The sequence below is a fragment of the Procambarus clarkii genome, chromosome 9 (assembly GCF_040958095.1).
Source record: "Procambarus clarkii isolate CNS0578487 chromosome 9, FALCON_Pclarkii_2.0, whole genome shotgun sequence".
NCBI classification, from domain to species: domain Eukaryota; kingdom Metazoa; phylum Arthropoda; class Malacostraca; order Decapoda; family Cambaridae; genus Procambarus; species Procambarus clarkii.
This window is the reverse complement of record NC_091158.1, coordinates 13,656,387-13,670,036: the sequence shown is the minus strand read 5'-3', so window position 1 is coordinate 13,670,036 and position 13,650 is coordinate 13,656,387. Positions and strand designations below refer to the sequence as shown.

At 42.0% G+C, this 13,650-nt stretch overlaps 1 protein-coding gene across 1 annotated transcript in view; it reads left to right on the top strand.

The window, feature by feature from the left end:
- The window catches only part of LOC123766304 (uncharacterized), a 284,726-nt gene continuing 271,076 nt past the window's right edge, over positions 1-13,650 (top strand). Inside the window, exon 1 of the mRNA XM_069321156.1 lies at positions 1-929. Coding sequence (XP_069177257.1) covers positions 755-929 — 175 coding nt within the window. The 5' untranslated portion in view covers positions 1-754. The remainder of the gene's footprint in view (positions 930-13,650) is intronic.

Sequence of the window (13,650 nt, the reverse complement as noted above, 5' to 3'; positions counted from 1 at the left end):
GTGCTTGGCCGGAGGTCCGTTGTCTCCCCCGCCACCACAACCCCGCCATCGCCGCCGCCGCCGCCGCCGCCCAGTGCCCGCCCTCACTACCCGCTCATCGCCGCCCGCCACCGCCCCGCGGCCACCACAAGTTACAGTGCGATTCCTTAATCATGTGATTTAGCGCGGGGTAATTTAATAATCAAACCAAGGCCGATTGTCATGCAACCTGCGTGTCGGCCTACAGCTGTAGTTAAGCGCCCCGTAAGCACCTCCACCATGTGCTTCACTACAAATAGCTTCTCCAAATAAAATATAATTTTTTCCCTGGCGATATCCAAACATGATTACACCACACGACACCCAGGTGTAACACCCGACCCACAACCATGACATTAATCCAATTGGGGAAACTGGAAGATAACACCAGGTGTGGATATTCCAGCCGCCGCTAAAGCATCCCGCTGTAAACACTGTTCCAGTTCCACAAGTGTCAACACCTACGGCCAGCCGGTGAGCCAGCGGTGACTCTACTTGACCGGCACACACCCCCGCCGCCCCCGGGTGCCAGTGCCAGGCACCGTCGGTCGTTACAGTGTAAAATTTAAACAATTATTAACATCACATTGAGCGGAACTGGTGGTGGCAAGGAGGCTACAGATGAGCCAGAGGAACACTTCACAACACGTCAAGTGACCGACAGCGGCCACCCCGCCGGTTACCGCTAAAACCACTCCTGCAGGAGGCTGAGCGGGAGCGCCGCCCCACCATCACCATGCTGAAGGAGGGCTCTCTCTCGTGCCCTGGAGGCAGCTCCAGCGCCTTCAGGATTGTCACGCCTAAAGACCGCGATAAGGCTGACGGTAAGGACGACTCCTTCTGCATGTTAGCTACGCCCTACCCACAACATCTTAGAAAAGGACGCCTGCTGGACCACTTGGAACACGAGGGTAAGCTAACACTTTGCCACTTACTAAATATTTAGCTGGATATGGCAACTTCCCAGTGGGAACATGTTGGGTAAACAACGTTGATAAAGAGGATTTAACGTTGATGAAGAGGATTTAACGTTCATAAAGAGGATTTAACGTTGATAAAGAGGATTTAACGTTGATAACGGCGATTAAACGTTGGTAACGTCGAGTTAACGTTACTGGAACATATGTTGCTAACCGGGCGTATTCTTCAATACTTCCTAGACGAAGGAATCTTGTTCAGACTGAAACTGTCAAAGGTCCCGGCCCTTGTAATTGTTGGTCGGGGAACTGGGCCGAGGGGGGTGTAATGACCAGGAGAGGAGGGGGGGGGGTGAACAATAGCGGTCAAGAACATGCGCTTGACCAATGACACGCTGTCAAATATAATAATCCTGGTGACACACAATAATCCTGGCCACACACAATAATCCTGGCCACACACAATAATCACCACACACAATAATCCTGGCGACACAATAATCCTCACCACACACAATAATCCTCACCACACACCATAATCCTGGCCACACACAATAATCCTGGCGACACACAATAATCCTGGTGACACACAATAATCCTGGTGACACACAATAATCCTGGTGACACACAATAATCCTGGCCACACACAATAATCCTGGCGACACACAATAATCCTCACCACACACAATAATCCTCACCACACACAATAATCCTGGCCACACACAATAATCCTGGCGACACACAATAATCCTGGTGACACACAATAATCCTGGTGACACACAATAATCCTGGTGACACACAATAATCCTGGCCACACACAATAATCCTGGCCACACACAATAATCCTGGCCACACACAATAATCCTGGCCACACACAATAATCCTGGCGACACACAATAATCCTGGTGACACACAATAATCCTGGTGACACACAATAATCCTGGCCACACACAATAATCCTGGCCACACACAATAATCCTGGCCACACACAATAATCCTGGCCACACAATAATCCTGGCCACACACAATAATCCTGGCCACACACAATAATCCTGGCGACACACAATAATCCTGGTGACACACAATAATCCTGGTGACACACAATAATCCTGGTGACACACAATAATCCTGGCCACACACAATAATCCTGGCCACACACAATAATCCTGGCCACACACAATAATCCTGGTCACACAATAATCCTCACCACACACAATAATCCTGGCGACACACAATAATCCTCACCACACACAATAATCCTGGCGACACACAATAATCCTCACCACACACAATAATCCTCACCACACACAATAATCCTGGTGACACACAATAATCCTGGTGACACACAATAATCCTGGTGACACACAATAATCCTGGTGACACACAATAATCCTGGCCACACACAATAATCCTGGCCACACACAATAATCCTGGCGACACACAATAATCCTGGTGACACACAATAATCCTCACCACACACAATAATCCTGGTGACACACAATAATCCTGGTGACACAATAATCCTGGTGACACACAATAATCCTGGCCACACACAATAATCCTGGTGACACACAATAATCCTGGCCACACACAATAATCCTGGTGACACACAATAATCCTGGCCACACACAATAATCCTGGTGACACACAATTATCCTGGCCACACACAATAATCCTGGTGACACACAATAATCCTGGCCACACACAATAATCCTGATGACACACAATAATCCTGGCCACACAATAATCCTGGTGACACACAATTATCCTGGCCACACACAATAATCCTGGTGACACACAATAATCCTGGCCACACACAATAATCCTGATGACACACAATAATCCTGGCCACACAATAATCCTGGCCACACAATAATCCTGGCCACACACAATAATCCTCACCACACACAATAATCCTCACCACACACAATAATCCTGGCCACACACAATAATCCTGGCGACACACAATAAGTTTACAGACGGTAAGTAAGCGCTTGCGTGCGCGCGCGCCACCATACGAGAGCGATAACACATCACTAATCACTACAGACACAGTCTCCTGCCGCTGAAGATCATTAGACCTCTCCCAGTGATCCATTAAACTATTACCAGCAGCATATTGTTAAAATATAAAAATTGCCCCAATGAAGGCAAAACGGGATACAAAATTTAAAAAAAATCAATAAAAATACGATAAAATTATGTTTTATCGATTTTATTGTGTGTGTGTGTGTGTGTGTGTGTGTGTGTGTGTGTGTGTGTGTGTGTGTGTGTGTGTGTGTGTGTGTGTGTGTGTGTGTGTGTGTGTACGTGCGTGCGCGAGTTTGTACTGGTGGGTATTTTCTAGTTATAATATAGTGGACAGCTAAACGTTTGACGCTAAAGTCTCCTGATAAAAGAACGATGGAATATACCTCATTTTGACCAATAAGCTATGGACAAAATATCCCTGGGTGAATACCATCACGGCGCAATCTCTTAAACACTGCCAGACATCACAACTAAAGCTCCCTATACAACCACCATTTGGTCACCACTTGGTCCGGGAGACATCTCCCGTCACGCAGGGTGCAGTTGCGCCTCCACAGATCTCCAGTATCATCTTTTGATACTGGTAATGGCTCGAAAGGGCCACCACTTACGGGCTATTCATGCCCGTGCCACCTCTTGGGTGGCTTAATCTTCATCAATCAATCAATCCCTATACAACCATTCTAAAAATAAATTGAGAAGTTATAAAATATCATCATATATCACCATATAACGAAAAAAAGCGATAATGATATCAAAGTATTAAGTAAATATTAGGTTTTCGAAGGAAATGTAGATGTTTATCTCTCAGAATGTTTGGTAATATGTTTATTGTTTGTGATGTGTGTATATGTATGTATTAACACGATGTACTGAACGGGGTGAGAATAGCTTGAGCTACCTCATCCCTTTGTGTGTATTTTACCTCAATAAACTTATTTCAATTTCAATTCAATTTCAATTTAGGTTTTCGGGATATATATGAGAACAGTGCGAGGTTTAAATGTGGCCGCCATGTTGATTCCCTCCACCGGGAGGCCGTGACGTCACAGGAGGCACAGTTGACAGTTATAAGAGGCTTCAGGAGAGATATGGCTCGATTTACGGGCTATTCATGCCCGTGCCACCTCTTGGGGGGGAGGCTTAATCTTTATCAATCAATATGACTCGATCACACACCGGACGGGAGACATCTGTCGTCACGCAGGGTGCAGTCGCACCTCCACAGATCTCCAGTATCAGCTCTTGATACTGGTAATGGCTCAAAAGGGCCACCACTTACGGGTTATTCATGCCCGTGCCACCTTTTGGGTGGCTTAATCTTCATCAAAGAGACTGTAGTAAGCAAATGAGGTCGTTTCCTGTTGCTGTTGTATGGTATGTGGTTGTGCGTGTGGTCGTGAGTGCGTCGTGGATATGTGGTCGTGGCTGTATGGCGTGTGGTCGTGGCTGTATGGCGTGTGGTCGTGGCTGTATGGCGTGTGGTCGTGGCTGTATGGCGTGTGGTCGTGGCTGTATGGCGTGTGGTCGTGGCTGTATGGCGTGTGGTCGTGGCTGTATGGCGTGTGGTCGTGGCTAAACAACTCGCAAACCAATTGTATCAACACCAAAACAACGACTGATCGTCATAAGACAATCATATACATGTCAATTTCAAAGAACAACTATTTGATATCACTTCACATTTTAATCGGTCGAGCTTCACATTAAAGGGGTCGACCTTAACCAGCGTTGTATGCCTGATCTTCAGTAATAATCACCAGCTGTCCTTATCACCCTTCCCGGTCTGATCCATAAATACATCACACCAAAGACGAATCACAACAATAGAAATAATAATAATAATTCCCAGGGTTAACAACCACCATGAAACTCTTCCAGAAAATCCCACAGAAACGAAGTAAGTCTCCGTGGCGTAGCGGTTAAGACGCTCGCTTGGCGTTTTGCGAGCTCTTTGTCCTGGTTTCGTATCCTAGCCGAAGAGGATTTACTAGGCGCAAATCCTTAACTGTAGCCTCTGTTTAACTCAACAGTAAAATGGGTACTTGGTTGTAAAAACGATTCTTCGTGGGGTTCGTATCCCAGACACCATAGGATTAAGGTCCTGCCCGAAACGCTACGCTTACTACTGACTGTACAAGAATGTAACAACTCTTGTATATATATATATATATATATATATATATATATATATATATATATATATATATATATATATATATATATATATATATATATATATATATATGTATATATATATGAACAAGCCATTCAGGCTTGTTCGCATATATATATATATATATATATATATATATATATATATATATATGTTATATATATATATATATGTTATATATATATATATATATATATATATATATATATATGTTATATATATATATATATATATATATATATATATATATATATATATATATATATATATATATATATATATAACAATCAATTACAAGTACCTGCTGTGGGGCGACGGTGCGAGGGAACTATCAGGAAACGATCTTTTTGGTGCTCAAACTATAGTATATTGAGTTTCAAGCCGCTATAATGAGGCGTTCTTGAGCCCCTCAGCGGCGCTACGGGCTCACCATAGCCCGTGCTGCTTGGAACTTTTTGTTCCAAGTAGCGAATCTTTAACAACAACAACAACAACCCTCAGCGGCAACCACTCAGGAAGAAATTAAACAATTAGAAACACAAGATATCTTAAAAAAAAAAACATGGAAAAATGAAGAAAAATGAAAAATGAAACCTTATGAAAGAAACTCAATAATAATAATAATAATAATAATAATAATAATAATAATAATACAGTGACATTAACAAGCCATTAATAATATTATTTAGAAAATAAAAACCAAAATAAAGCAATTAAGAGAAAAAAAAATAATAATGTTATTGCGTCAATAATGTTGACAATGCACTGAGACAATGTGGCTGACCGCCGCCGCTGTCTCTCTCTCCAACACCCATAAACTTTACTGAAGATAAACAATAGCAATAATGGGGGTTTTATTAGTCTCTTATTTTTATTGCATCTTATTTCTTAATTCAGTGTCGAGTCTTGGCCTTAATCCTGTTATGTATTGACCTGGTCAATACTTAACAGGTCAACATTATCTGTTAACATTATCTGTCTGTATCGACTCCGTCCTCACCCTCCTACTGTTGTCTTTACTAGTAATGGCGGTGACTTGTCTCTAATGGCGGTCACTAGCGGTCACTAGCACTGCGGCTACGTAGTGACCGCAGTGACCGGTGCTAGTGACCGCTGGTGCTAGCAGTTGCCGGTGATATTAACCGCTAGTGTTAGCGGTCGTCAGAGCTAGCGGTCACCCGTGCCAGCGGTCACCCGTGCCAGCGGTCACCCGTGCCAGCGGTAACCCGTGTCAGCGGTCACCCGTGCCAGCGGTCACCCGTGCCAGCGATCACCCGTTCCAGTGGTCACCCGTTCCAGCGGTCACCCGTGCCAGCGGTCACCCGTTCCAGCGGTCACCCGTGCCAGCGGTCACCCGTTCCAGCAGTCACCCGTGTCAGCGGTCACCCGTGCCAGCGGTCACCCGTGCCAGCGGTCACCCGTGCCAGCGGTCACCAGTTCCAGCGGTCACCCGTGTCAGCGGTCACCCGTTCCAGCGGTCACCCGTGCCAGCGGTCACCAGTTCCAGCGGTCACCCGTGTCAGCGGTCACCCGTTCCAGCGGTCACCCGTTCCAGCGGTCACCCGTGTCAGCGGTCACCCGTTCCAGTAGGTCACCAGTTCCAGCGGTCACCGGAGCCAGCGGTCGCGGTAGCTAATGGTTGGTAGCGCCGACTCTCACTAATAACGGACGGAACCACCCATCACACGATACCAGCAACCAGTACTAACAATCCGCTAGTATCGCTAGTAGCTTCACTAGTCCTTGCTAGTTCTAATGACCATTGACACAAGGTCATTACTGGAACAAAGATTACCTGGTACGAATTTTAAAATTTTAAAATATTCCCAAACACCTAAATTTCAGAAACTAGAAAATGCTCTCATTTTCGTACTTAAAATTTAGCCATACTTAATACCGTGTTATTCTAGTTCGTATTAAGAGCTTAAATGGAGCTCTTAGGCGTTTACAATTTTAAGCACTTAAAATTATAGGCAGTTATTTGTAAATAACGAATAAGTGTTCATGTATACAGTTTAAGTCCTGCAATGTACTTGTATTGTACTTTACTGCAAAACTGCCAATCATAACGGGTAGCTGATTGTTAAGTATTGGTAGTACTTAGACTCGCAAGTGGTAAGATTATACCAGTTATTCATTGGTAATTAAATACCTGAGATTATCTCATTTAAGATAACAGCTAGTACTTAAGACGATCGCAAAGATTACTTAAGATTACCGCCAGTGCAGAGATTAGATAATCGCAGGTTATCAGAAGCAATAAAATAATTCATAGGTAATCCTAATGCCTAATGTTTAACAACCAAGAAATAATTAAATATTTGGTATGTTGACATTCATATTTTGCAATTTGGATATATTAAGTAATATATTTAATATATATTACTTATATAATATTTATATAAGTATTTAAAAGTATCCATATACAAGTCACTTAAAATATAAAGTGCTACACAAGGGCTCTCATCACAATTATATATATATATATATATATATATATATATATATATATATATATATATATATATATATATATATATATATATATATCCCTTTAATATTATGTAAACGGGGCTCACATTGGAACCAGACGACAGAAAGGGGCTCGAATTGGTATCAAATGAGGGTGATTGAGAGCTCAATTTGCACCAAGAGGGCCGATAGACTCATAACAGCAAGAAGTGGATATGGAGCTCAAATTGGAATACAGATGAATGGGTGGGACTCAAGACTGCCTCGAGGTGCTCAAAGTAAGACTCACTTAACATAGAGCAAGCATTATATATGACCCTACAGAGCGCTAACGTGACACAGAGCCCAGCTTCAATTAAGAACTTTTCAGTTCTTAATTTTTATTCTAAATTCTTATTCTAAATATATTTATTCTAAATATAATTCTAAAAAAACGTAAAGTTTTGTTGAGCTCCATGAGCGCAACTGAGCTCTAACGACAGAAGATAACAACCAAACCACTCAACAACTGCGACTAAGCCGTGAGTGAATAGTGTTCAAATTACAGACTAACAGGTCCTCGAATTATTATGAGTGGCGGTTAAATATGAGCCAAAGGGTTCGCACTCTATAATGAGCAACACTCACATGAGTATACATTGTAAACTATCCTCATTATTGAGCACCTCAGACTGAATTATAGTTACCTAGTTATACTCTGGTGTACCTCACGCCCTGGCGAAACAATTATAACCATATATATAATTACATTCTGAAACAAATCCAAATCTTGTACAAACAGCCGCTGACATTTATCCCACAATGAAATCCAGCTGTCAACATTCACTACCTCACTCAACCCGCCCCTTAAGCCCTGGCATATTTCTAAACATGACTGACAAAGGCATTAGAGACTTGAGAATGGTCCAGGACGGACCGAAACGACGTCGTCCCTTCAACTTCTAGTGTGTGGTCTGGTCAACAAGAGGCATTAGAGACTTGAGAATGGTCCAGGACGGACCGAAACGTCGTCGTCCCTTCAACTTCTAGTGTGTGGTGTGGTCAACAAGAGGCATTAGAGACTTGAGAATGGTCCAGGACGGACCGAAACGTCGTCGTCCCTTCAACTTCTAGTGTGTGGTCTGGTCAACAAGAGGCATTAGAGACTTGAGAATGGTCCAGGACGGACCGAAACGTCGTCGTCCCTTCAACTTCTAGTGTGTGGTCTGGTCAACAAAAGGCATTCGAGCCTCACTACCGGGTCCCCCAACACAGACAACAACGTTAAAATAAAATTACTTCCCCAAAAGTTTAAAAGTGCGTTTTAAATGTTTACAAAATTCCATATTCAAATGTAAGTATACATACATTTAAAGCTTTGAAAATAGTGTATTAACATGATGTAGGCACTCAGCTACGGAGGGCACGGATGGAAAACGGCGATAGGGGCACGGACAGAGCCTAGCCATAGGGGACACTAACGAAAAGTGATGGCAGTGTTGCGCTTACACACTGTATTAGTGAAATACAGGTGTATGTGAGCTTATTATCATTCATATATGACGTTTTTAAGAACGACTAAACACACAGCCACACACAAGATAGATGAGCTCGGGGAGACATGATCATTACATACAAAATTCGCGGGGGAATTAACAGGAGCAGATACTCAGATAAGGACAGATTATTTAACACGGGCGGCATTCACACGAGACACAGGTGGAAGCTGAGTACTCAAATGTTTCATTTTCTAACGTTTTAAATTTCTAACGTTTCAGAAACGTTAGAAATAACTTTGTCAGTGTCAGAGTAGTTAATAAATGGAATGCATTAGGCAGTGATGTGGTGGAGGCTGACTCCATACACAGTTTCAAATGTAGATATGATAGAGCCCAGTAGGCTCAGGAATCTGTACACCAGTTGAGAGGCGGGACCAAAGAACCGAAGCTCAACCCTCGCAATAACAACTAAGTGAGTACCAATTCAAATACACACACAGACACACTTAAGTCAGGTGATAAAGATTCTTAAACTTCACGGTGATCTAGTACACTTCTAGTAATAGGACCTGACTAATGGTGATTGATTGATAAAGATTAAGCCACCCAAGAGGTGGCACGGGCATGAATAGCCCGTACAACCACTGGCGTGGAAGGGATCAATAAATAAGGAAAGAGTGAGGTGAGACGCAGGTAAGAGAAAAAGGTAATTTCTAGGAGATAAGGTGCAAGAATAATCACAAAAGCCATAGTACACAAGTCCACTACGGGCTCACCATAGCCCGTGCTACTTGGAACTTTTTGTTCCCAGTAGCTGAATCTATAACAGCAACAACATCTTCCGTACATCCAATGGTTTAACTGCGTCAGACGCACCAAATACAGTCGTTACCGTACACAGGTAAGTCCTTAATACAGCATCATAACCTAGTTAAGGACATGAGAACATAGGACACCGCAGAAGACCTATTGGTCCATACGTGGCAGCTCCTATTTATACCCACTATATATATATATATATATATATATATATATATATATATATATATATATATATATATATATATATATATATATATATATATATATATGCGAACAAGCCTGAATGGTCCCCAGGACTATATGCGACTGAAAACTCACACCCCAGAAGAGTGTATATATATATATATATATATATATATATATATATATATATATATATATATATATATATATATATATATATATATATATATATATATATATATATATATATAGGTAACGTGTTCCATAATTCCACAACTGTGTCCAAACCAGTATTTACCCAGGTCTTTCCTAAATCTAAACTTAATCCAATTTATATCCGTTGTTTATAGTGCTACTCTGTGTTGATATATTTAATACCGAGTAACATGACAGACGTGGGATCATTTGTTTGTTTCAAGCGTAGCCTAGACATATGGATGAGTTTGGGTGGATAAAATAGCTGTCAAGTAAGGGGCCAATAGTCTTTGGCCAGTCCGCTTTAATATGTCTATTTAAATACTTCAATCTTGTTTACTCTTTCGCCTTTCCAGTGTGTAATTTAGCTTCCTTAATCTCTCTCTCTATGGAGCGGATTTCTAATTCATCGGATTAGCTTTGTCAGCTTCCTCTATACGCGTTCAAAACGGAATTGTATAATCTACATAGCTTTACCGAGAGCAAGATTAAGCTGATCAGTAACATTATAGTTACTATGCACAGAGAAGTTCCATATTATCGTGATATATATATATATATATAAATCCCGTCGCTTAGAGCGTGCGTCTGGGAATATCCAGAGCATAGGTTCGAATCCTCATCACTGCCCCTGTGGATGTTCCTATTATGGTTACTGCTGGTGCTGTAAGAAACAGCATCTCTGGTCATCTCCGGGGCTCACCTCCTGACTCACCTGTGTGTACTCTGACCTCACATAACACTGCCAGGCTCATGTGTTCGTAAATGTGTACGTTTTCAACGCACATATTTCGAACAAATATAATTCAGTTGGCATGCTAGTTCAAGCGATATATATATATATATATATATATATATATATATATATATATATATATATATATATATATACTTGGATACTTGGATATACCGCATACTTGGATCAGTGTTTTTGTGATTATTGTTGCATATATATACTGTGTATGTATGTATGTATGTATGTATATATATATATATATATATATATATATATATATATATATATATATATATATATATATATATATATATATATATATACGTGTATGTTTGTGGGATCTTATGGAGTATAAGGTTATATACTGGAGGGATGAGGAGTATATCGACACACACAATATCCTCATGTTACGACTCATGTCAAATCTACAACTCTACGCAAAGCCTGGGGGGGGCCCCAGGAGAGTCACACAAGTGGAGTTAGGCTGGATACCACTTGGGTAGGTGATGGGGGGGGAGGGGGAAGGGGGATCAACCGTATTATGTGTAACACCTGTGTGTGTGTGTGCGTGCGTGTGTGTGTGTGTGTGTGTGTGTGTGTGTGTGTGTGTGTGTGTGTGTGTGTGTGTATCAGGGTGGACAGTGGCGCCTCTAACACAAGAGTGATCCAGCCTGCTGTTCGTTGAGGCTTCCCGCTTGCTCTTTTGGATTAATTAAATGTGTAGGGGAAGATGTGTGTGCTGGATCCACTGGCTTCGTTGGTGTGTAACTCGTCCGAGAGTCGCTCCACCAGCTACTAACCAACCCCCCCCCCTCTAACGGTCTAACCAACGAGCTGCTACTAACCAAACCCCACCCCTCTAACCCACCAAACCAACCAACTAGCGCACGAAAACACCCATATCTGATCAGTATCACCGAGTTAGAGGACATCGAGGCTCACCATAGCCCGTGCTTCTTGCCCCGCTCCTGTGCCGGGTAAGTTACGGGCTCACCATAGCCCGTGCTACTTGGAACGTGTTCCGAGTAGCTGAATCTATAACAACAACAACAACTGAGTTAGAACCCATTGTCACCGCATCCACAATGTTATAGCGTGTGTTACTACTCACCAGCGTGGGTGTGTTGACATCTTATACACGGTGAATACACCCAACCACGCCCGTATTCCACACGGTGTATAACCACGTATTACATGGTGTGTAATATGTACACACGCGGTGTATAAGTATTCAATCGCGTGGTTGACCGTATAGACCGCTCTTATACACGGCGATGCCACCACTCAACGTCTCTCCTAGCTCCGTAAACTCAAACAGATATACACACAGAGGTATATCCAATTTATCGGGGAATATACGGTGAGTTTACCCCTGGACCGTGTTAAGGACTAAAGTATACCCGCTGGTTGGTCGGTCAGGTATCGTGGCAGCTTCAATAACCCGCCAAGGGTGTTCATAGGCCTTGAGCGCTAAAACCAAGCCTAATCCACACTCTGCTGTGATAATCCATACTCTGCTGTGTTAATCCACACTCTGCTGTGTTAATTTTCAAATGTTGCACAAGTGCGTTAGTTTAACTTATGAAGGTCTGACCCATTATGAGGAAGCGATTGATCAGTGTGACTGTAGACCGCTTGAGAGGATGCCTGGACAAGGAGCTGGGCTATAAGAATATTCTAAACAAAGCACAGGAACGTAGTATACCATACAAATTGAATAGATCGTATACTAATGACCCAAAGTGGATAACAAAGAATTTGAAGAACCTTATAGGTAAAAAGAGAGCTTGGTACAAAAGGATTAAAAATGGGGAGGTCACTTTAGAACAGGAATTCGTACAACTGGTTAGAAATGTTAAAAAAGAGATAAGGAAAGCAAAAAGAAACTATGAAGTTCGCATAGCAGGGCAAGCAAAGACAAATCCTAAAGGGTTTTTTCAGTTATATCGTACTAAGACTAGGGAGAGGATAGGTCCATTAAAAACTGAGACAGGTCAAATAACAGATAGTGATGAAGAGATGAGTAGTATTTTTAATAAATATTTTGTATCTGTATTTACTAAAGAGGAACTTAACAATATGCCTTCAGCCGAACAAGTCTATGTGGGTGGGGACGAGGACAGGTTGACGAGTTTAGCAGTTACCAGGGAGGATGTTCTTAAACAAATAGTAAAACTCAAACCAAACAAATCCCCAGGGCCGGATGAAGTGTTTGCTAGGGTGCTTAAAGAATGCAAAGAGGAGCTTTGTGACCCACTGTCAACCATATTTAATAAATCAATAGAGTCAGGCAGAGTGCCAGAGTTTTGGAAAGTTGCTAATGTGATACCAGTTTTTAAGAAAGGAGATAGATCACTTGCGTCTAACTATCGACCAATTAGCCTAACGTCTATTGTGGGAAAGTTACTCGAATCTATAATAGCAAATAAAATTCGTCTTCATCTTGAAAAACATAAATTAATAATTGAGTCGCAACATGGTTTTATAAATGGCCGTTCATGTTTAACAAATTTGTTATCTTTTTATTCTAGCATTGTTGAGGCAGTTGATAGTGGTAAGGATTGCGATGTTGTATACCTTGACTTTAGCAAAGCTTTTGATACAGTGCCACATGAAAGACTG